Consider the following 26,096-nt stretch of genomic DNA (forward strand, 5'->3'; position numbering starts at 1 on the left):
CTAAGAGAATTACAAAGAGGATGTCCCTTGGAGTCACCAGGCTCTGTGATCAGTCATAGTTAGTTTGTGTTTCTCTTAAGCCCCTCTATCTGTACTCATCCACTGGTCTGGAACGGGTGTTAAATGGATCTTAGACCACATCCCGTCATTATGAGCTCATGATTTGAGCCTTATGACTGAGAGAGAAGGAGAGAGGGAACAACGCTGAGGGTGATTAAGAGTAAGAGATCATTGACGGAATACAGCACATTCATTTTTAGTGCTCCTTCTACCCCCCCCCCCCCTCTATTTGCAGGATCACACATCCCTCCCTCATCCTAACTCATCATCTCTTCATGTCATCTCGCCTTTATCCATCCCTCCCATTTGTCCCCTCTCTTGCTCTTTCTTCATTAAACCTGCTCTCCCTCCCTATCTGGCTTGCAACTTTTGCTTCACCTCCCTCTCTCCCTTGCTCCTTCCTCCCCTCCTTTGCTCTCCCTAGGTGGTATTTGATAGCAGTAAAGCAGGAAGCAGGAGCGCAAACAGCAGGTGAACCCACTCTAATACTCAACTGTGCCATCTGCTGCGGTCACATGACTGAGCCGCAAACCCGCTCGAACACCATGATGCCCCATCATACCTGACACACCGATCAATCACGACCAAAGAGCAAAAGAGAGACGGAGTGCAAGAGAGGAAGAGTCAGAATGAAAAGAAACTACAGGAACATTAAACACTGTATGAATGAAACCCAGCCAGCTATGACCCAATACATTATCTTGTTTTGACTTGTGATTTTGGCAGCTCATCTGGACAATTGAGTATGAATAAAACAGATTGTATCTGCAGCAGTGAATTGCATAATTGCTAAATGTTGTCAAAATCAGTTGTTTCTGGAAAAAAAAGAAACAAAAGATGTAAAACTTAAAGAAATAATCCATCCTTGATTAATTAGGGTAACTATATGTCACGTAATGTAAACATCAATCAAAATCTGATCACTGAAATCAGTTTGCTGTTTGCACATGCAACAAACGGTAAAACAATCGGACATAAACAACAAAACCATAAGAATGAGAAAATAAATTAAGGGAAAACCGACAAACCTCAGCCTGAACCCAAAGGTTTTGATTGGGTGTGAAGAACACATTCAATTACAGCAACAGTGGCCACAGGAAATGATTTCTGTCGAAACTGTTCCTACCACAATTAAGATGTGTTAATTATGTATTTCATTAAGTAAGTGGATTAGAAGCAGTGCTGATGAAATCATAACGGGGTTTTGCCGGAGGCCAGGCTGCAGAGAACAGACAGGAAACGAGTGATATCTCTCCCTCTTACTTACACTTCTCTGTTATACCCTGAAATAACCCTATAAATACTTAACACCTTTACCGCCCTATCTAGGCTGTCTTCATTCGCACACAATCACCTGGTCTCTGTATCTGCATACCCTTTTTGTGTAGGATCATATAGTGTAATTGTGCCATAGATACTGTTGACATCCACTTGCTGTTTGCGAGTCCTCTGGAAACGATGAAGTCTCTCCATTTCATCTAAGCCAGTTCATTACCATTCAGGTGCAAAAAGGAGATAAAGCAAAATGCAGATCGCTCTTTCTGTCTCCCCCTCTTTCACACCCATACTCTCTCACTCACTCACATGCACTCTTTCATTCTATCTCTCTCTCCCGTTCTCTGTGTTCTCTGATGTTTTATTTGATATCCCACAATAAAGCCTCTCTTTGAACTGCCATCAATTGTGTATGGATTTTTCCTCTGAGGAGAAACAGAGAGCTGTCTGAAAGGGCTCCAGTCCCGCAGGCTGCCTTCATATTGATGCAGAGGAGTATTGCCATCTTCATTGCTGGATCAATCACTCACGTCACTGTTGTTTTATGGCTGGGGCCACTTCACAGAAAGAAGCCTGACAACATCACCGCAGAGGTTTGCAAAACGATACAGCTCTGATATGAGGAGGGAGGAAAGAGGTGGAGGGCTGCAGGAGGCTGCAGGAGGCAAGAGGGATGAGTTTTGATTCTGTTACTGTCACACACGTGCACTCGCACTGTCTCTCTTCTCTACAGCTGTGGGAGCCTCTGGTTTACCACTTGGTGTGGTTAAGTCAAACAGAAAGCAGTAAGAAGACCACGGGATGTCGTCAAAGGCTACTGCTGGGGATCTGAGTCACCATGTGGATGCAACATCTTTGTGATGTCCCTCCACTTCCACTTCTTGTTTCTGTGTTCACCTACAGTATGTTTGGTTACTTACTCGTAGCAACACAGTCTTAACTTAGAAACAATATAGTAAAGGGGCTACTAGACTATTTGATCTCTACATTTCGTTTTAAAGTATTTATTACTACACTATCTGTATTCAAAGATTTCTCTTGGATTTTCAAAATATTTCCTCTAGACGATTTATCATCCAACTAAATATTTGTGAAATACAGACTTACTCGGGTGTGCGAGACATTTATAGCTTCACTTTATCTTATTAGAAATCCTCCCAATATGTTGTTTTTATAGTCTGAGCGGAGGTGAACACAGAAAGCAATCCTTTGCTGTTCTAGCAAACTGCACGGCATACCTCCTGCACTTGGTCTGCCGACTTCCAACAGCTGTAGATTTCAGGTTGAGGCGTTGATAATCTGAGTTGGTGAAGGTAGTCAACTCTTTAAAAATGTTTGCCACACACACAATAGTCCTTTTCATATCTCGGAGTGATTAGCCACAACTGCAGTCTCACTTTAGCTATTTGGAAACTTGCAGACATAATCCATCTTCCTGTGTTCACTATCACATATTTCTAGCATGCAGCCAAGCAACATGGAAAGTGAGCAACAGCTTCACACTCAAACTGGCATGCGCACATGAATACAGCAGGAAAGTTGGCTGGCGGGTTGCCCAGAAAAAAGAGTCTTGCATTAGTTCATGCAAAGCACAATATCACAGCTAATGTAAGTCTTAATAGTAAAAGAAATAAATACTATTGTTAGCAGTTGGGTTAGCTTACTCAGCATGCTCAGTAGCATGCCTCTTCTGTTTGGCTACCAGCTGACTAGTAACATCCAATCAGATTCATTTTTTAACTGTCAGGACTCACCACTAGCCTGCTGACTACCTCACGCAACACTGCTTGGCGCTGCAACCTCCTCATACACAAACTAAAGTGTGAATCTTTGAATCATTAGAATATCCGCTTGAATTCTTTGAGAGCTCCCTCAAAGAGCAGTCTTCTACCAAATGTAGCTGTGCAACCATTTTCTGAAAATGGTCAACTCCTTGACATAAAGTGGATATGCTAAGCAGCTCATCACAACAGGTGTAGGAATTTCTCTCTGTGTTTACTTTCAGTCGGACACAAAGATTTCTTTTAAATTGAAGCATTTTGGACAACTGCAGGAGGCCTCTGATCAACATCCTTGTGTTTCACGAATCTCTGAAACATTGTTAGTAAATAAAATGTTATGAACAGAATATGAGAAAGAGACCCACATTGTGAAAAACACCCACATTTCTCTTTAAAGGGGCAGTCCAGTGATTTAGTATTGAACTTCTTAACTTTTCCTCGGGGACTCATAAGGGACAGATTACAAAAGAACGGTAAAAATTGAAGTAGTGGAGGTCAAGCTCCAAAAACGTGATTGACATCATCATTTTTCTAACTTTAGAAAGCTCCCTCAAGAGCCACAGAGGACATTACACAAATGTTTTCACAAGTTCTTCTTGTGACGAGTAAGCTGAACTTCACGGGCCATTTCTTGAGACAGAACCACAGTTTAAAAAAAACATTACTTCTTCAGCTTGAAATAGTGAAAGCTGAATGACTGTTGATGCTCAGCATCTTCCAGAACTTTTTTTTGCAGCTGACAAGCTCTCTGATGGCCAAAACCTTTGTGTTGATGTCTCAGCAGAGAAAGAACAGGCTCTCCATGAGATGTTGATCCTGTAAATGGCAGTCTGAATGCACTGTGACTTGAGTTCAGCCCTGGCTGTCCTTGGTCTAGTCCCAGCCTGGCCTGGCCTGTTCACAGTCAGCGAAGCCTGGTCTTTGAGGTGCAGCAGCAAACACCAGAGTCCCTCTACAGCCATCAGTCATCACTCTAGCTCTGAACTCTATATGACCTTCCCCTCTGCTCTGGAAGGCTAGCTGGCCGTGTGCACTCTGGCATCTCCATACTCACCTTAAAGAGACAGAACCTGCTTCTATTTTCCTGAATGAACCTCAGTGGGAAGTTTCCTCCTTCAGCACCTATTAGGTATCAGAGCTGACCTAAAAGGAGTAATAGCAGGGTGAGAGGGAATGGATGAGGCCTGGGTGGAAAGAAGTGGAAGTCTTCATGTCTGGAGAATGGCCCTTTAATTCCCTCTCCTGACAGAAGGCAATGGTAGCCTGGAGGAGGGTCAGGACACCAGTTTGCATGAATAGACACATTTTTGTCTCGTCTCCAACGTTCTCTGCTCCGTGCCTCCACTGACTGTAACATCTCATTTTTTCCCCCAAGCTGGAAGTCTCAACAGTCATCCTCTTGTCATTGGAAGGCGGGCAGGCAGCTCTCTGTCTCTTCACTCACAGATGAATGGAAAACATTGTGCCAAAATCTTTGGAATCACCAAGCTGTATTCGATTGCATATAAAACACAGAATTTGAGAACATGTTTGAAAATGACAGCCTGATTGGCTGTGGTCATTTCAGGCTGTGTGGACCTCTTTTTTTCCCTGTGTTTCATCAGTGGGTGCATTCATCCATTCAGGATAGATTGAAGCAGTAGCCTTTAATAAAGTCACTAGGCTTGAAAATATATATGAATAAAATGACATCCACTGCCTTGGATGGATCAAATTGACTTATCCTGGTAATAGCCCAAGGATAATGTGTGCGTGTGTGCGAGTGAAAGAGCGTGTGCCTGTGCGGAGAGAGATCGAAAAAAAGAGAGAGAAAAGAGCAGAAACAAAGATGGATATAGGGGTAAGACAAAGGCATGAAAGACAAGAATATCAGAGAAATAAAACAAACTTGACCTAAGGGGACAGAATTCAATGAAAACCTGGAGCTGGACACATGACTTTGAATCTTATTTGTATCGGTGAAAGTGACCCATCTCAGGCAAAATGATTATTAGTGATGCTGGGAAGGAGAAAAACAAAGCCATTAAAGGAGAGAGCAGAAGAGGGAGAGTGACAAACTTGATCCTAACAAAGTTAAAGGGTTATTCAACACAAAACATCAAAATTATGAGTCCAATTTCTCCAATTCTACGGCAATTTGATCGCGCTGAGCCACTGAGGACTCCCAAATCGAATAATACACCAGAGGAGACATAAAGAGTTGAACAAAGGGAGCAATGATGACAAAAAAAAGTTTATATTTCAGTCAATTACAAGGAAAAGAACACACACAAACTCATGTCCTCGCCCATTACGCTGCTTTCCTTTCATTTCCACCCATTTTCCCGTCTTTGTTTCGCAGATGGGTGTTGGACTGCGACGTTGACGGAGTGGTCGTGAACCACAATAATGACAGTCAGAAGCGATGCTGTACAAGGAGACACATGTCTGTTCTCTGCTCTTCAAACGTCCAGCTTAAACTCCTGCTATGTGTGAATAAAGAGGACAGGAAGTGGCAGTTTGGCAGCTCCAACCAGGAGTGTCACTCTCAATTGCGTCCCCTGCCAGCTCCAGACACATCGCACGGCCAAAGAGGTCACGGGTCTGACTCCTCTTTTTTCCCTCTCTCTCTCTCTCCCTCTCTCTCTTTGTCTCTCTCTTTCCTTCTCTCCCCTCTTTCGTCTGTTTTACAGGACATTCAATGCCACCTACGCAATGCATAACAGTCAAGGAGAAGACAGAATGATGCACGGAAGACACGAGCTAGAGCGACGGCGGCACATTTTTTGAACGCTCCGATAAAACATGAGGCTTGTCTTGTCAGATTACCCTGACACCCTGTGTCAAAATCCCTGCCATGTCTCCGTGAAGCAGAGAAGCAGATGTCCTGAGTTTGCCTTCCTCCTCTGGACAGAGCTGTCAAGATTTGCTCTTGAAGGACACCGAAGACAGCGCAGATGGAAAGAATGAGTTGTCTGAGATTTTGCTTGTTTCTCTGTCAGGAAAGAGTTTTATGATGAGAAACAGGATGCTCTGTGTTGACAATGGCGCTGTATTTTCTATTACAGGAATTGTTCATCTTAACAACTCACACAGCATAGTACTCTTAGTCTTGAAAACACTCCTTTTCCATGAAACAGGTCTGCCAACTCAGCTTCTTTACTTATTTAAAAAAGTAGGTTACCTACCTTAATCTATTAATCTATAACCTACCCGATGGCATTCGTTTGTAGAGAAAACTTTTACCAAAAAAAGACATTTTACAATTGAATAAAAATGACACTAATATTAACTTTAAGTACATTTACTCAAAAGCAGTGCTTAAATATTATTTTAAAGTACTTGTACTCTAGGTATTTCAATTTCATGTTACTTCATGCTTCACTTGTACTTTTCATTTCACCACGATAGTTACTCGTAACATTTCCTAAATTATGATCACGATGCATCATTGCAGATTAAAACTGTATCTAAAATTGTCGAAACATTTGCTCCTTCATGACAACATTAGGATGCTACATACACGTAGATACATTAGGGACAATAGTTCAATAATATGTATCATAATCTAACAATTAGAATGGTGCAATTTTGCAAAATGAATAGATATTTGTTGCTGATGATATTTATGTACTTTTACTTAAAATTGCAATTCTGGTTGATTCGGTGACACCTGTGGTCACTGGTGGCAACAACAAATGCAGTTTAACACGACATGAAACACTCCTTGAGCAACTCTTTTATCAGAAATACAACAGTGGCGGTGGAACACTTACCTAGTTTCCTGTGAAACCCTCATTTCTCTTCCACCACTGCTTAAAGGACAATGGTCTATTTGCATTACAAGCCTGTGTACACCCACACTGGGAAAGTCATGCTACTAGTTCTGTGCTTCATGTCATTTCCTACACTAACTGAGGAAACAAAGCTCCACAGTTATAGCATGAACCTAGATTAAAATGCACTCATAAATGTCATTTGTTTCCAATAAGAAATGGTTCTTGATGATAATAAGCCCTTGGCAAATAGAAAGGAAGTCAAATGGATTTTGATTCCTCTCCAAATCATTCAGTTGCTTCCCACTAATGTAACTTGATCAGAGCACTCTCAAACTGGAGCTCTATGAAATGACAGCTGAGATTAATTTTGTCAGCCTTGTAATCGCGCCTTATTGATGTGTTTCCTGTGAAATGGCACATTGGAAAGAGCAGCTTCAGCCACGGGGCACTAGTGTTTCATACAGTAGTCATGGATGGACATTTGATGTTGACCTCCTGATCGCACACCTTCATACCGCCGGGATGGCAGGCAGGCAGGCACGCACACACTCACAGGTAATGCTCTATTATGCTGATTTATTGAAGGTTAATTTAATCACTCTTGTAATACCTGACCAGAGGGTGTTCTTACCCGTGAAAAACCCAAGAAGCAGGAAAAAAAGAGGAGAAAAACATGACAACAAATCAAAAAGTGATTTCATGAAGGTGGCACCAGAGACAGGCCAATCCATCAGAACGGCGGCAGACTGTGGACGTGTTGCCACGCGTGGTGCCAGGCGAGGTGCCAGGCGGTCCAAGGCACATCCTCCATGCCAGCGCCCTGAGGCTGTTTGTCCTCGTCACAAGGACAGAGAGGTCGTTAGGACCAACTGCACTAAATCACATACCTCCTCCCACCCACTGTCATGGCCGGCAAAGCAGGTTGATGCAGAAATACTGGGAGAGGCAGAACGGCTACTGGTCGAATGGACTGGTTTGTTCGTGGTATTTCACATCACATCCTCTTATTCCAATTGATACCGTGATATATGATGTTGTTGTGACACTTCACCGGCTTTTGAGAGCACCCCAATGTCGACAAGGCTTTACACAGAGTGAATGATTCCCCCTAAATGCATTTTAGAGTTTTGCACAAATACATTTTCAGAGCTAAGTAAACAATGCAGGCCATTATCTAGATGTATTGTTTATGCATTTTTTTTGCTTTTCCGCTCGGTAGCTGGGATAAGCGAGAGAGCGGCAAAGAGAGAGGCAGAAAGACAAAGAAGCAGAGAAGAGAGAGAGAGAGGCAACCTCCTTCTCCAAAAGACATCAACTCTGTGAACAGCACCGGCAGATTTTCCATTCCGTCAGCATTTTCCTTTACGTGCCGAACAGATAGCTAAAGGTACCACTTAATGTGATGGGAGACAGGATCTAATGGATTGATACACAGGTTTTGACATGCTATTTGAGCATGGAGCGCGCTATAATTGGTCATGTCATTGTGCATTAAACTAACGATATATAGAGTAGTGCCCTGAGACGAGTGTCTTTAGCAAATCTGTCAGATATCACACCAAAATGCCTCTGACAGCTATCTCAGGCAGCGGCAGCACACTGCAACACAGCAGCATGAAAACCCGCACTCACTAGTAAAGGCACTTTTTGGAAATCAGACCACCATAAACTCACCTCTCTGTCGCTTCCTCTCAGCATCTCTGTCTCCATCTCTTGCTCTCTTGCTCACTCAGACATCATTGCATGTTGTTGGTGGCTTAAATCTTTTGTGGCAATTACATAAATTACATTATAGTCAATTTCTTTAACGCTTTATATAATATTTTCTTTCCGGTACAAATGGAAACAGGCCAAGGACCTTTTTATTGGCTGTCGTAGATGCGTGTGACTCCTCCCATACATTAGAGACCGGGGTCAGAGGTGCAAGGTCAAGCTAACTTGGCTCTACCCATGTCTCCTTTGCTGCTGTCAGAAGACATCATGTCACCTTTCCTATGGAGTCTGTGTGAATGGACAACACGTCTTACATTGTCTTCCATCTTGGCATGCAGGGGTTTAGTGAGGCTTGAAGTTTATTTGTAGCCAACGACATGGTTGTTTATCAAATTACGATGTCAAGCCAGCGACACTTAGAGGAACATTTGATTTGTTGGACCTTTTTAATAACGTTTACCCATTTTATCCTCTTAACCTGTTGATATTTTAAGAGTCTTTCTGATTAACGTGAAGCATTAAAACACACAAGAGAGCTGACGTCTATAAATCGTACTGAAACCACAATTTATGCATTTTCAGAACCACATATATTTCTGCATATGACGCAGCTGTCCGTATCAGTTCACACAACGGCACACTCACACTGAGGCAGGAGTGACATATACATCAACATGCTCTAAAGACATCCACCACTATTTTGGCAGCCATTTTGTTTTCCTAAATACATGGCTCCTCGGCTGTCCGTCTGTCGGTGCTGTCAGCCACTCCTGTGTGATTGGTCTGATAGGCTTGATGCTCATCACTCTGTCAGGCTAGGCTCGCCTTTCATTAGTCTGGGCCCCTCCATCCGCCACACTCACACAAATCACATTGACATCCAAACTCCTCAGATCCACAGAGCAATTTAACTGATATTCATTAGAGGGATGACAAGAGCTGATGGGAGATCTGTGGAGTGGAGGAGTGGGGGGGACTCATTCTCCTCCTATCCTATCCCTGTCCTGTCCGCCTCCTTTCTTCCCCCTTCACTGCTGACTTTGTTTTAGGAGCATTGAGGCGCATCAGCGTCTATAACTACCCAGCCCTCAAGGATAGTCAAGACAAAAGAACAATGGATAACACATCTAATCTCCTCTTTATTGTCGCAGAAAAATACAACTGAGAGGAGTTTGTGTCTTTCATATTAAATAATTGGCTACAGCAGATCCATAGCTTCTACATTGCTCTCCTCTAGCAGCCACTATAATGCTCATCCAAGCAGAAGTCCAATCATTTAGCCCTCTCCCTCCAGCCCCTCATTAACCCCCAAAGTGTCAACTATCTCATTAACTCCCCCAACCATCCTCACCCCGAGTCCACCGCTAAGCCTAAAGCATTCATCAACACATACAGTGTTGGAAAAAAAAAATGGATCATATCTGGAAGGACTCAGCAAGCTTTGAGAACTCACAAAATATTCAATAAGGCAGCTCAGCCTGTTTCATTTGCATTATCAATGGCTACCGGTCTGAATCCCATCTTTCAATTATCATCCTTTGTTAAGGGCTTTATTCTCCTTGTCAGATGTGAGTCATCACTGGGTTCTCCCACAACGTTAGACCAATGTATCCTAAACGTCGGAGGGCCGGGAGCAAGTCTGAGGCGGTAATGAGTTTGTGTGAGAAGACGGGGTCAGGACACAGTGTGTGTGTGTTAATTAATCTGTTCCCGGGTGGGAGGAACTGAAGCGAGATGATGAGATTTAAGAGAGTAAATGGGTGTGCTGCACTCGAGCTGTCCTCTGTTGAGTGAGCGAGCAGGGTTAGAGGCTGGGCAAATGGCCGTCACCATAGTAACCAGATAACTTCCCTGGCCCCGAGTCACTCAGTCAGTCAGTGATGACAAGCAAAGCCTGGGAACATCAAACAGAAAGAACATGGTGTCCCAAGGCGTCTTCAAATAAGACAAAAGGTAGATGGTGGAAAATCGGAGAAGTAAATGTGTGTGTGAGTCTTTATCATGCATACTAAAAAACATGGAAAAAAACTTTATCATTACATGGCACTGAGCCTGAATTGTGACTACTCTGATAGCATCAACACCTGCCAGTAAGATTGTTAGATCCAAAAGCCTGTTTTGAGGGAATAGCACCTGTCTGTGCATTCTGCACCACTGTCAGCTTGTCTCAGCGCGCGTATATAGGATCTGCTTTATTTTTTCCAAGGGACAGTCTTGGAGTCCAGGTGTGTGCCAGATCTGCTGTCTGTGCCCAGGGCTCCTGATGGCATCCAAGCCCCCGTGGTAATCAGCCCACTCTGCCTGCTGTTGCAGCCCGCCTGCCTCCTCCTCCTCCTCCTCCTCCTCCTCCAGTGGCTCGTTTCAGAAACATCTGGTGGTTTACATGCAGCACACACCACCTGCCAGACGCCTTGCAGGCAGTGGCACCGCTCGCACCTAGTGCGCCTCACAACAACGCGGCGACACAGGAATCACTGGGAATATCTAGAAAAATTGTGGTTGTGAAGACAACTGCAGATAAAAATGCTGAGGATTCTTTAAGTTCTGCTCAGTGTTTCTGCAGATGCAACCTCGTGAGCAATCTGTCAGCCAATTTATAAATGCTTAGTCATCACAAGGTGGGACAAAAATTGGGAGGGATGAGTTTTTTTTTCTCTAAGATGTATTGTTTTCCTGCAAGACAGGTGAAACATTTTATAACGGCTTGAGAATATAATTTTGGACAATACCGTGATGTGCCACTCTAACAAACCGATTTGAAATGTCGCTTGTTGAAATATTGTGTTTTAGATGAGAGATTCATAATACACCTTGATTTACACATGTTTGAGTGGTAAATATGAAAGAAAACAAATGTTTTATGCAGCAGTTAATTCAATTTAATCATAGAAGCACAAGGCATTAACATATTTGTATTGGTTTCTTTTTTTTATCAAATAACATTTATAAAACTATTGTGCAAAACAATGTCCTTTTCATCTTCTTCAAAGGCTCTGCACCAGTGGATAGTCATAGTCCTCTTAAATTAGGAAATATAACAAGTATGCATAATTTAAACAGCAAGTTGTAAGCTTATACACTATATATACATTTTTACACAGACCTGGATTCTAAGTTCCCCCTTACTTGATAAAGAACAAGGCAGCTTTTACAATCAGCAAGAAAATCAACAGGCTGTACAGAGAAAACAAAAAAACAAAACAAGCAATGAACCTTTGCTGTTTGGCAGATTCTTTTAAAAGAGCGTTCCCAGGCATTTGGCTGTTTTAAGGTGTTAAAAAAATGACCAGTTTGAAAGGGCATTTTAAAATGTGGACAGGACAGGACAGGACTGTACAAATGTTAACAGTAAAACTTGTTGAACATGCAGTCTACCAGCAAATCAGAACCAACCTCACAAAAATACAAAATAAATACAATAAAGTTAATACATTTCAAGTTATTAGCCGACCTTCTAGTCAAGAGATTCACCATGATCGTGAAAGAATCTGTCCTCAACAAATCACGCTAAATATCTTTGACCTACAGTATATTTTGGTGAAATCTGAAATGTTTATCGGCCGAATAGATGTAAACGCCATGTGCTGACTATTTTAAGAGTAGTTCATGCCATCATTGTGCATTACCACACTTTCAAATAAGCTGTTTTTATTTTTGTTTTCAACAGCCATCCTATATATGTCTACTGCTGAGAGTAATTTAATGTTTCTCTACTTCGCTCACATATAGCAGATGGTCCTCTGGAGACTTCCCATGGCTCTTGCTGAGGTGAAGCTTGATGGCGTGCTTAGTGGCAAATTTACGGACGCAGAGCTGGCAGCGGAACACTGTCCCATTACTACTGCAGTCATCTTGTGATTGTGGAGAAAGGAAGGACTCCAGGGGCACTAGTTTCTCAGAGAGAGTGTGGGAGTCTCTGACAGTCTGTTTAGGGGACAGCTTGGCCAGGTCCCTGATTCTGAACCCTAGGTGGGCCTCCAGGTGACATACATACGCTGCTGGGGTGCGGATCTGTGAGGCACAGTCACTACAGAAGAATACAGGTTGACCCGAGTCCAGGTTCTTGAGGAACTTGGTTCTGCCAGTTCTCCTTAGCTGGTATTTGACGTTCGCCAGCCAGTGACTGATGGTGGTCATGGAGAGGCCCGTGAAACGAGACACATGCATTCTTTCCTGTGGGCTGAGGTCGTTGATGATGTACTTCCCCTCCGATGTCTGCCTCAGGCTCGAGGCAAAGTGGGCCTGCAGGAGGAGGAGGTGCTGGGGGTTCCAGTTAGAGTGACGGCCTTTGCGTTTGTGGCCGTGCAGGGATGCTTCGTCGTCGTCATGAGTAGAGCCCACGATCTCGGCTTTGTCTGTGACCCGGGACCGTGAGGGAGGCTTTGGGACATGGTGGGACTGAGTCAGGTTCCTCAGCATGTCTGAGATATCCGACAATGCGTTTTCATGCAGAGGGCTGCTGGATGTGTAGGGAGAGACACCCGTTAGCTTTGCAGGAGTATAGAGGGAGGAGGGCGAGATGGAGGACGCCGTGGATGAAGGGGTTAGGGGGGCTGAGCCTACAGAGCCCCCTCTATCACTTTTCCCTTTAGTGAGGTCCATAGGCTGGTCATCACTGGGCTGGCAAAAGCTATTATCAACTACACTTTCCGGCTTTTTGGTTTGTGAGGGAGGAGCGGCCACAGCAGCCCTCTCAGCCATGCTCTGGCTAAGCCTGGAGAGCAGGCTCAGGGGATCTTGGTTTGGCAAGGAGGGCTTGGCTGCTTTCCCCAAATGAATGTTCATTACTGACTGAAGAGCACTTAGAGGGTTGACAAAGGGCTGCTCTGGAGGAGTATGGCCAGTGATAATGGCTGTACTAGATCTCAGTGTAGAGGCGAGCGGGGATTTGACTGCTGTCTCCCTCTTGGGTTCGGTTGCCGGGGATGCTCTGTCGCTATGGCTTCCCCTGTCGCTATTGGTTGGCGTGACCGCCCTCCATTCCCGAGGTGAGTCAGCCTCTCCTCCCCTGTGTGATTCTCCAGCCTCACTACTACAGGGAGAGGGGTGGTTCTCCATCTTTGGAGACAACTGCTTCACCCTTTGCTCTACTTTTGCTACTTTCTCAGTCACCTTTTTCACTAAATCCTCCATTGCCTGGAAGTTGTTGCTGGGGAATGGGGAGGACTGACTAAGAGGTGGGGAAACGAGGGGCTGGTTCTTGGCAAGGGAGGACAGCACCCCATCCCCTCCGTTGAACAAGAACTTCAGTTGGGAATTCTTTTCCATGCTGCCCTGTTGGAGCTTGAGGGCACTTGGGAACTGGTAGGCTGCGTGGATGCTAGGATAGCCCCCCCAGCTTGGATTCCCACTCTGTGCCTTGTTGATGGCTGATGTCACAGTGTTTTCCAGTGATTTGAGAATATCAAAGCCACCTTTAGGGCTCTCCTTCAGATCCTCTTCGGTAAGATAACTATACTTTGAGATGTCATATTTTTCCTCCTTCTCAGCATCCTCCTCCTTCCCATCTGACGTTGCAACTCGCTTCTCATTTCTTACAGCCTCTTGCTTAGAGCACTCCTCCTCCACTTCCTCCTTTTTGATATCTTTAAGAGGAGGGGAGGTAGCGGGAGCACTTGTCGTAGTTTGAAGAGGTGGAGGAGAGAAGGTGGAGGGTGCGAGTGGGACAGATTGGACCCTCTGTTCAGTAGGTGTGGTAACCCTACCAGGGTTGGGGGAGGTGGCCTCTGGAAGTGTTTTAATTCTCTTCCCCACTGAGCTGGTCACCCTTAGGAAGTGTCCTGTCACCATCATGTGGGTTCTCAGCTCTTGCAGTGTATTATGGGAACTCCCACACTCCATACACTTCAGGATCTGAAATTTGTTGGATTCAAACTGCCAAGTGTAGCTGGCACCGTTCTGGTGACCGTAGCGGTTATTAGGAGTTGTGTAGGGGCTGGAGGAAGGTTTATGTGGGGGTTCACCCAGGTCTGCCTGTGGGTGCTTAGCTTTGGGGGTTCCTTCTCTAGAATGTGGTGAGGCCGTGAGGTCCAACCCCACGAATCCCCTTTTCTTAGAAGACATGATTTTGGCTGCCAAAGGGGCCATGGGCTCCTTCAGAGGCACTTTCTGGTAGTGTTTGGTCTTGATCATGTGGACGCTGAGGTCCTGGAGCGATTCAAAGGAGTGGCCACAGTACATGCACTTCAAGACTTTCTGGGCATCCTCCTTCCCCTCCATCTCCATCAGGGACCGCTTACGTGGCTTAGACCAGCGCTTTGAGCCACTGCCTGCCCTGTCATGGTTGTCATCGCGGTAGTGGCCTGTATCATTCATGTGAATTGTCAGCTCCACCAGGGTGTCATATGCGGCACTACAGCCCTTACAGCGGAACTTACTGGCCCCAGTGAAGATTGAGCCAAACAGCTTTGGGTTTTGCCTGTGGAGTTGGACTGTACTGAAGAGGCTAGGCTCAGACTGTGCAGGGTGACAGCTCTGGGGAGTCTGCTGTTGTAGTGTCTTTGCCACTGCAGACTGGTGCCAGTCATAGCTACCGCTGCTGCAGCTACTACTGCTACTAGTGCTGTTGCTGCGAGCTGGCTTCTCCGTAGAGGCCGACGTCTGCGCCTGTGGCGGCGTGGAATTAAAGTTCAGCGGTGACCACAAGGGGCCGGTCAGGAAGCTGGAGTATATAACCTTCATTTGTTCTAAGGTGTCCATGCCTATGGGAGGTGTTTTAGTGCCACCATTCAGAGGTGCTGTGACCAAGTTGCCCTCGGCTTTTCTTGAGGGACTCTCAAAGTCTGAGAGACGGTCACTGGTCTCACTCACATGTGACTCACTGTCCATCTCTGGTCCTGAAAGCTCTGCTGCCCCAGCTGATTCCTGGTCACATGCCTGCTCCTTGGCAGGCTCTCCGCTTTGCTCCACAAACTCATCTTTCATGGGAAGGTCATCCTGAGGGGCTGTGGGCAGGTCGTCTGCTTCCGCCTCCTCATCCTCCACAGTGTGCTCTGTCAGCTCCTCCGGAGAATAGGCTGCGAGGAGAATGGAGACAAAGAGAGAAAGAAAGAGATGAGTTAAATTGCAGGGAGTGAACACGCTATGTTAGAATAACTGGAGAAAAAGTTTCCCTGCTATGTGTGCCCGAGGACTCCCAGGGATAAATGAGCCATCTGTGTGGGAGCCTTTAAAGCTGAGCTGAGAAATTACAGTCATCCCATTTCACCTCATCAACCGTTGAGGTGTTATTTTCCTCTAGGCGAGCCTGTATTTATATACTACCCCAGCCACACGGAACTTATGCCTCCCCTCTTTTCACTCCTTCTATTGGAGGAAAACAAAAAAGAAATATCTTGGCAAAAAACATAATGCGCCATTTTATTTATCTCAGGGCGCAACAGCTTGAAATGAAAACTAAATCTGAAATTAATGAAGCCCAATCTCACTGTGGCATTCTCCTCTGGGGTAATAAATGAGTTGGATCAACCTCCATCTGTCAGTTAATATGTCTGACGCCTCTTCATCTGCCTCTTCTCTGATTACACACACATACAGTACATACAGACACACACACATGCGCACACAGACAAAGAGCATATCTTGAAGGATTTCAAGAAAGGGATGTCAGACTTTCGTTGATGAAATGTTGACATGTTGAAGAGACGGTATCATCTGGACTGAAGTGAGTTCATTAGTGTCTTAAAATGTAGAAGATAGTAAATACTCTTCTGTTCAAGCTGCAGTCTTAAAAGCAAATCGCAACCGGTCTAAACGGGTGTTGAATGTCATGCAAACATAACACAAACACATTTCTCTGATCAGAAAAAAAGAAATTAACAAAATAAAGGGAGGGAGAAAATGAGACCAAGGGAAGACAAAACGCACAAGGTGAGATTCTAGGAGCGTCAACATGATGGCAAAGCATAAGAGGTCCGTCACTGTGCATGTTGCCGCCCACTGCAAAGATGAAAACTGTGTGTTGGCACACAAAAATACACACAAACTCCTGTGTCCACCCACCCAATGCCGACTCACCCTCCACTCACCCCTTTCTTCCACAGTGTCACCATGCCCCCTCCCTCATTTCCTGTCCACCTCACTCACAAAACCGCTCAACTTAAGGAAAAACAAATAATCTCTGAAAATAGCGGACGGCCTGTGGACGGGTCTGCGGCCATTTGGACAATATTGTAAACGAGGACAAATACCAGGGAAAGAAGCCGTAGGTATAACCTTTATAGTTTGGGAACTCATACAATGGAGCTTGGGCATGTGGACACAAACAGGCACCCACATACACATACACGCACTGTGACTGAATCCTTCATTCCCCCCCCCACACTCACGTCCAGTCTAAACAAAAATGTCATAGCTGAAATAACTCTCATTTCCAGTGCTAACAGCCAATCTCTAGGCAGCCATGCGGCTGGCGCTGGTCTGATTTGGGCCCTGGGGGCACAGTCAGCAGGCAGCCCCACTGAGAGGCCAGCCTAATGGAGACCTGGCAGGTGCAGACCACTCTCCGTCCTCCCGGAGATTTGGTTTGTCACTGGGTATCCATTACCTGCCATTCTCCGCTGATAGGCCCCGACAGCCCTGATCAAAAGATGTCGTCGGGCCCCAGTCCGCTTGGCAGTCAGTGGCATGTCGTTTGTAAAAAAGGCCAAGCAGGGTGTAAATAAAATGACATGATCACTTCCCCGGCCCCTCATGTTCTGGACACAATTATGATAATGTGGATGTGGAGCGGAGGGAGGGGTCTGGGAGGATGGAGAAGGGGGCGAGGAGGTAAATCGCTCACGCTCGCAAACGCGCAAGGTAGATATCTCATTGCTACCAGCGCTCAAACGACTGCCCACACCCTCTTATATACTTTCTCTTTCGCTTCTCTTGTGGAATGTATTCGTGTCAGACTCTCATTCGAAAGAGGAAATCCAGCCAGGATGAGGTAGTTAATGCGTTTGTGTCCTCACTAGCTGGTCACGGGTGTCAGCTTGCATCAGGCGAGCCCGGCACCCCGCTTGACCAAGTTGTCAGGTCACCTTTCTCTTATTCCACATATTTCTTCACATTGTCTTGCTATTTCATCAAACTATTGCCACATCCAATTTCTCGTCATGTTATCACATTCGTAAACCTTCCCAGGGCTCTATCTGTGCCTTAACTTGGTCGTAAATGTTTTACATTTCTTACTAATAGAGCTGCGGCCCAATAGGTTATTGTTCATTTGTCATTAAGCCTGGATGGCACAGAAAGAGGGATAGAAGTCCAAAAGGACCAGCTATAAAGCCTACAGAGTCTAGCCATGCTCCCAGGCAATTTAAAATGCAAAACAAAAACCATTATGTCTGAGCACTATCTGTTAATTTAATCCCCAATGACTGATAATCCATCACACAGGGCGACAACCACATCCAATTATTCTCCCTGGCTTGACTGACAACAGAGGTGATTTATCAAGCTAATAAAAGGTGATGGGAGTATAGAGGCTCCCTTAGAATAGAAAAAAAGAAGAGGATTATGAATACAACAATACTCTTGGATTGCAGTCTTAACTAATATCCAAGCATATGGTTTAGGGGCCAATATTTTCCAAATGTGTGTGTATGCATGTCTGAGAGAGAGATAGAGCGTGCGTGTGTTCATGTTATGATAAAGTGAGCCGATGCCATGTGGGGGAAAGACAAGAATCATTAGGTTCCATGATTGATTCTTTAGGGTGGGGGTGTGGTGTGGGTAAGAAGGGTAGGAGGTGCACTTTCACACAATCAACATCTCAGTCACGGCTCACACAGAAATAGCAATAATACATTCACACAAACACAAAAGCTGCAGAAAATATGTGTCTCACGTGAAGAAACACACACTTCACCTTAAGATACGCGACGTCACATGCACACCCCCACGTAATTAAAAATAAAGCTAGTCAGTTATGACACCAGCTCAACCCCCCCCCCCCCCACACACACACATACACACCCCCCCTCTTCTCAGACACACTCATACATGCACGTAGATGCAAGCGATGAGGAAAGACAGTGACATCTTGGCATGCAGGAGGCATTCCTGTGGAGTATCATTTTCATAAACATAAGGGCCGCAGACGAGGAGGGAGAGATCATCTGATAGAAATACTGCAGTGCTGCTCTGACGATCAGGAACAACAGACAGGGCAGGGACAGGGGGTGATTAAGCAGGAAGGTGCTGTGGCTGCCTCTAAAGCAGAGCCTCTCAGTGTCTCTCTCTTCGTCTCCTTCCCTCTGTCCCATGGGCTATTTCTCCTCAAGTGCTGCTGAATACACGGTCTGTTTTTGATGCTGTATTTTAAATAGGCTTCGTATGCAAGAGTGATAATATGAGGTTATAAAATGAAAAAAAATAAAATAAAAAAATCAATCATGTGTTTCTCTAGTAGAAATCTATGCATTCCGTTCTTTGCGAGATTATCGCCGCTCGATTCAAATACAATTTGAATAACGTTCAGTGAATGTGAATTTGCGGGAGCGCGACCCCATATACCTTTTCATCAAGCTACTGCTAAATCCTGTTCCTGTTCTTCAATCTGTCCCTTTATAAATTCAGTGCATATTCCTGGTCTGGCCCCCACAGCTGGGAAAACAGTCTGGGAGCATGATCACACCCACCCAACAGCAGCGGGGTAAACAGGATGTGTCATTAAAAACTCTACCTGTGTCTGACCCTCATACTCAAATGACTGCTTGGTCTCTGAAAGAAAAAAGGGACAACCTTGCCCCAGGCATCATGGTATGAAAAAGAGGAGAGTCCTTTGTGTGGTCATCATGAGTAAAATATTTCATCTGTGCTTTTTTTTTTTACGCTAGACGATAGCATAGACGGCTGTTAAACGTATTACCTCTGTTCTGCAAAAATAGGGTTAAAAAGGATTTGTTTAAATTCACAATAAGCTACTACTATTTTAAATAATGTGCTACCTACTTCATAAACCAATGTAATGTATAATGTAAATTCAATGTGTACATTTCTGTGCATTACACAAATATAAGAGAGGAATAAGAATGCTTAATTAACAAACTACGGGGATTTTTAAGAAAATAAAACAGAAACTAATGCTATTGCAAAAGCATTGTTTATATGGGTTTCAAAGCTTGATTACCACTCTATTTATATTTATAATCACTGTACGCATAGAGAACTGTACCGTGCACAAAGACACAGCTGGGATACAGGGAGGAGAGAGGAAATGGTCTACATGGGTGGTCCCTTATAGCTTACTGTTATTATTACAAAAAAGTTTTATAGTTGTTCAAAGACAACAACGGAAATCAAGCAACAGGAACAAAGAAAGCACAGAGAGTGCAGTCTATTGTTTATGGTTTAATAAATTATACAACAATGCATGACAATGGGATTTTGTTCTTTAGACATAAAGATGCACTTCTTGTATTAAAGACAACATATAAATAAAGTGAATTAATATTATTATTCAGTTGAAGGACAGAGGAAAGGTGGACGTATACAAGACATTTGATAACATGTTGGTTGAGATATCTGAAGTCAGTCGGGGATCGGATAGTGGGGAGAGAGTTAAACTGTCTCACAACATGACTAGTCTTTCTTGACATGTGTACAGTATTTTAACCGGACCTTGACGCCCTTAAACTAACACAGCCCCTCAGCAAGGGGGCTCTTACTGACAGGAAACAGCTCCAGAACGTTACAGGACAGGAAGTCACCTCAGTCTCAATCAAAAAAAAAAACCCCACAAACCACCGACTTCCACTCACTCTCTCAAGTTTCCCAGCAGCCTAAAACTCTTTAAATAGATTAGAATAATTTAGTCCAAAACAGCCCCATTCTGTCAAAATAGCAGCAGATCAGTAACATACCTAAAATGCCTTTCTGTTGCACACATTTGTCAAAGCAACACACTCAGTCAAACTTAGCTCTCTCCCTCCCTTCCCTTTGATCCTTACAGCCTGGCTGAAAGTCCCACCAGAAAATACGTAACAGGTGATCTCCGGCCATTTGAAAAAAATTAACAAGTCCTGATATAATTAGCTTTTTTCGGATACGACCAGAGAAAGGCCATCTTGTGCTCTTCATTTTTTTTAGGTTTTTAATACATAACTCTGCTGCTCCAGGACATCGTGCTTATACAGGCTCTCATGTTACACGCGATCGAGGATGTCTCTGTCAGTCTTTCATTTGTGTGTGTTCTCTACCCCCTGATGGCATTGTGAATACATTGTGTCCGCCGATTGTAGTGCAGGATGTGTGATATGGGAGATGGGAAAAACAGAGAGATCATTCTGGCCCCAGGCACAGCTTAGGGCTGAACCTTGTCAATGCACATAGTAAGAGAGAGGAGAGAGAGAGGAGAGAGGAGAGAGAGAGACTGAATAGATTCAACCCTCGGCTGATTGTTGTGTTATGAGTGGACCTCTTAGCTGCCAGCTGCACATATAGACCTTCAAGACTTGAAAATTCATCTCGTTTATCTGACGTGAGACGAGCAACAAACACATAAAGGTCTCCCGTTACTGACTCTTAACGTAGAAGAGAACGAGGCGACTCATAGTTCCAGTCCCAGTTTTTTTATTTGACGCAGCCACAATAAGCGATAAAAAAGGAAACAAACAAAAAGCCAACACAAACAGCGTCCACAGGTGCAGAACCAAGGGCAGTAATAAGGATCGGAAGGCGGTGTTCCAGTCCGACATGCACACAGAGCCTATCTGGTTCGATGATATGTAGTCAGGAGGACTGGCTTAAACTGTACCACATCTCTGCCTCCGTCTTTCCATCACTCTTTCTCTCGGCCTTACTCAGGCGGTTCTCAAGCAAAGCTCCATTTAACAGAACAAAACTGCTGTTTATTTGCACATTCCTCAAACTGTTTAGGCCTCGTAACAAAATGTTGTTAAAAGGTCACGAGGCTGTGTAAATATATTAGTCTTCAGCTTTTTTTTGTGGAGACACAAGAATGCAAGAATTACTCAGAGCACAGCTTTACAGCACACGTACAAACACTCGTTTCACCAGATTAGACAGAGTTCATACATAGAGCCAATAATCTAAACTAAACTATTTAGCAGTGTAACTTAATACAGTGGTTCTCCACTTTTATGAGTTGCGACCCCCCAGAATAATCAGTTTGGTGTTGGCGACCTCTGGTTGTTGTCCAATGTGCTCCAGGCACTGCGGCTTTTGATTCATTCAGTGTCGTTTTCTCACCCACTGACCCGCCGGAAATCCCCCATCAGACCCTCATGTGCACGCACACTTTGACTCTCAAACACACTCGATAAAACCCATTCTAAGGTAAATTATACCACCGTTAATACTCTTAATAAACTGAATATAACCGAATCTATTTCAAACCTGTCTGATCTGCTCATACTTTTGTAATCAAAATAACTTACTGGTAAAACTATCTTAGTTAATAATGCCTGTGTCACGGCAGGGTCGACAGTTGTCTGATGTTGTTGTGTCCTTGCTTCTAAGGTTAAAGGTGAGTACAATTGTATCATGCCATATTGTAATGGTGGGTAAATCTATGAAGATAGGGACAAAAAAACAACAACCTTTATTTAAGGTTTGTGCTAAAACCCACATTAGGTCTGAGCTCAAGGCTGGGGGTTTAAACAAAGGTTACTGCAGTTCAACAATTCAGGACACGTCTAAAATCAAGCCTACTTTAAGTCTTGAGTAGTAAAGCGATAACGCTACGTCAGGAGCTCAAACTGGGGAAACAGTTAAGAAAAAGGATTAGTTTAGGTCTGAAACTGGGATTATGTTTGTGGCTTGTAGCTGCAAGTGAAACTGGGACTGTGCTTAAAGTTGAATCAGGGGGTGAAGGGAATAAAGTCAAGGCTTGGGAGTGGGACGACCAAACCCCTCTCACAACGCGCAGCTGCTGCCATGATCACCTAGCAACGAGGAGGTGATGGACGAAGCCTGAAGATGGATGGCCACCATAAATCACAGTGGTGAGGAGGAGGAGGAGGAGGTAGGAGACAGAGAGAGGGAACGAGAAGTGGACGATAAACAAAACAACTGTTTTTTTTCCTTTTCATTTTCTGTGGCCTTGCCTTGACCTCTCACTGTACTCTTTTATTCATGATTGTTGGGGAATGACACAGGGCAGGGGCCTCTTCTGGACAAAGCTGAATGGAAACTTTGAGGTAATAATTACAGTCAGCTAGATTGGATCCATTGGATCATTCCATAATGTACAATTGCAATAATCGCCATTGAGGCGTGCGTCTACGTGCCCGCCAGCGTGTAGAGTTTTTTTTCAGGATTCCAGTAACTTTTTTAAGATGATAATAATGACAGACGATACTTTTCAAAACGCAACCCTCCAGGCAAGGCAATCTGGGTAGTGTAGTTGCGGGATAAACATCCCTAGGCTATCTGATTATGGCCTACTGCTGCGGCACTGGTGTCTAGTAACACTCAGAGAGAGCGCTCAGCCATCCATCACACAGTGAGTGTCTGTCTAAGGCTTTCCACCCTGCTTCTTCTCGTCCTGGCTCTCCAGTTACAGCCATACACGGCCGGCCTAAATAATATTCTTCATGATAAATGGCACTATAAGCCTGGTATCCATCATTAATCTGATTTTTAAAGAAGCATCCATCTTGGAGAGAGCCTGTTAGGGCCACGGGGGAGCAGAGCAGCTCGGGTTCATTTAAAGGCCAGGCTGCTGCATGAGTGATACCTGTCAGCCCTGCTCATCAGGCAGCAGCACACACACACACACACACGCACAGCATTAAACACTGACGCCATATGGCCACATGTGCGTGCGTGCACACACACACACACACACACACACACACACACACACACACACCTCTACGGCGCCCCTATGACTGTCCGTTGAGCATATATTATGAGTAAACAACACCAACACACTTGTCGGACTTTGTGTACTCACAAAGCATATTTCTCCTCTTCATTCAGACATTGTGAGGCATCTCACGGAAGAACATTCTGTCACTCATCAAAACACAACTCAGTGTAACTCAATCCTCCCTGTCATCTCCAAAAAATCTCCCCTCCCAAACGCTTCTCCTCAAGGGTTTCAGGACTCACTCTTCCCTGGAAAAACTCTCGCACACACAAACGGCAGTCTCTTTCCCCAGCTCCACATTTACTCCGCACCTCATTCTCCATTCCTCTCCTTCTCTTTGTTTCTCTCTGTCTAGTTTCCCCCCCTCTTTCACTCTCTCTTTCTCCTCCTCTCTGCCCCCTATCCACCTCCCTTCTGTGTGTCTGGTAAAGCCTGTTTGATAAATGACACACGTCACCGTGTCAGAAGCGAAGGGTGGGTCAGTGATAAATGACTCTGTTGAAAAGGAAATCGGCTCTCTGGCATGGCTGCGCTATTCTCCTCCTGGATTGGGTTTCAGGACCCCTGAAGACCGGAGCAGCTCAGTTTCCCCCGAAAAAGAGCACACATCCCACCAGGCTCTGAGGCTCGCTACCTCTAGGAGTGGGAGACAGAGAGAGAGAGAGAGGGTGGGTGGGAGGTGGGGTTGGAGGGATCCAGCCTGTCCCAATTGTCGCTACAGTGCAGCTGCATCTATCACAACAGCGGTGGAACTATTTTTACAAAGCCTCCGACTCAGTGCCCAGACAGCAGTCCCGGCTGAAAGCACACTGAAAGCTGAAAGGGAAGAGTGGATGGCTAACGGTTTTCTATTTGTGACACTACTACAGCACTTATACTCCTCTTTCTCTCCCGAAGCCCAACCCTATGGCTTGACATCTGCCAAGTGTGTGTTAAAAAGGAGCGAAGGCCCATTTCACCGCCCCCGCTCTTCATCGTCCCCACCACCAGCGCCTCCTCCTTTTCCTCCCCCTCTGCCCTCTTTCTCTCTTACACTGTCTCTTTCACTCACTCGCTGGCAGGGTGGCACTGTTATCATTACACAGGCAGGATTTATGGAGTCAGGGCCTATGGCAAAAACAAAAAGGCATCTGTCAATACCTGTGGGAAACACTCTGTCAGCCTTCCTCCTCCTCCTCCCACTGGTGCTCACAGCCTCATTAGGTATGCACTTATCAGACACATAGATCACAGACATGACTCAACCGCACCGGAATCCAGCCATAGGACTTTCATTAGCAACGGGGCCTGCAAGGCCAAAACATTTGCCGCACCTGCAAACATCGCCAGCGGAGGCGCATTGTTGTTAAAGCTAGCTAGCGCTGTATGCCGGCGGAACAATTAACTCCGAACTCGTGCTCCCCTGCTGCTTCAGTTAAGGCCATGCTTTTCACACATAAACAACAGGAAGGCAGACCGATATATAAAAAAAAACAGCTTACTTCATTTCACTTGCCAGTTTTTACAATCTGGTCACAACATGTGCGCATGTGTCTGCAATGTGTGCTGTGAAAGCTCGTATCTTAACTAGCGCCAACACTGCACGTTTGTGTGCTATGGCTAGTGTTTCTATGTCGGGATTTACGTGCGCTGCATAGGCGGTGTGCAAAGACAGCGAGAAGGGAAGAGAAGAAGAAACTGCACAACGTAGACGGGCCTAAAGAGCTCAGAGAATTATGGCCTGACCCCGGCAGGTGGTCTACAGTTACAATTCCTTTCATCACTATCACCATCACAAGCCAAACCACACACACACACACCAACCAAACAAATCAGAAAGTTCATGCCCACTGATGTTAGCACGCACACGCGCACACACACACACACACACACACACACACACACACACACACACACACTCAGAGACAGACATGAGTGATGGCTGCCAGTCTGGCAGCGATAATCCTGACCCCGCAGAAACAAGAGACTGTTGCTGTGCCCCCCCCCCCCCCGCCCCCCCCCCTTTTCCCCCCCTCCCCTTATGCACACACAGATGACCAGATTACAACAAGGCCTGACAGTGCACCGACACATGCAACACACCGTAAACACACTGGCACCATTCTGCAGAAACACTGTCCAGGTTAGACATTCCAGCGAAGTGGCCGCGTCTTTGCCCACACGTTGTTAAGCCGATGTCAACTTCCTGTTAAGTCCGCCGAGCATTTTTACTTTCCGCGGCCTTTTCAACAGCATCAGGCCTCTGGCTTGCGGCGAAGCTAATCGGCAGCCATGAAGGAAGTAGGTCTCTGTGTTTCCACAGCTGGGAGAGTCCCTTTCTCATGTTTGCTGGGCTGTTTACGTGGCCAGCTGCCCTCGGTTGTTAAGAGCACTCAGACCTGACCCAGGTAGGCAGGCCCATTTGTCACCTGCAGCGGAAAATTGAGTTACAGCACAACCAAAGGCGAGCGGCTCTGTGTAATATCAAGTTGATTACATCAAAGTGGTGGCAAACCTCATTGGGCTGGGCACCCCGAGCTTGTCATCTCCAATCACAGGGCCTGTCAGGACTCCATCAGCCTCACGGCTAATTGGACCAACGCTAATGAAGCAGGCAAAACAAGTTTTGTACTGTGGAGGGAGAAACACTCTCAGACAGGGGAAGGCAAGAGAGAGAGAGAGAGAGAGAGAGAGAGAGAGAGAGAGAGA

The 26,096-nt window shown here is 45.2% G+C and overlaps 1 protein-coding gene across 1 annotated transcript in view; it reads right to left on the reverse strand.

Moving 5' to 3' along the window:
• Positions 1-8,636: 8,636 nt before the first annotated feature.
• Positions 8,637-26,096, reverse strand: part of tshz3a (teashirt zinc finger homeobox 3a) — a 19,865-nt gene continuing 2,405 nt past the window's right edge. Inside the window, exon 2 of the mRNA XM_031864455.1 lies at positions 8,637-15,603. Within this exon, the coding sequence (XP_031720315.1) occupies positions 12,287-15,603 (3,317 nt within the window). The 3' untranslated portion in view covers positions 8,637-12,286. The remainder of the gene's footprint in view (positions 15,604-26,096) is intronic.

This window comes from Anarrhichthys ocellatus, unplaced genomic scaffold (assembly GCF_004355925.1).
Source record: "Anarrhichthys ocellatus isolate YVR2014 unplaced genomic scaffold, GSC_Weel_1.0 scaffold2, whole genome shotgun sequence".
Classification (NCBI taxonomy): Eukaryota; Metazoa; Chordata; class Actinopteri; order Perciformes; family Anarhichadidae; genus Anarrhichthys; species Anarrhichthys ocellatus.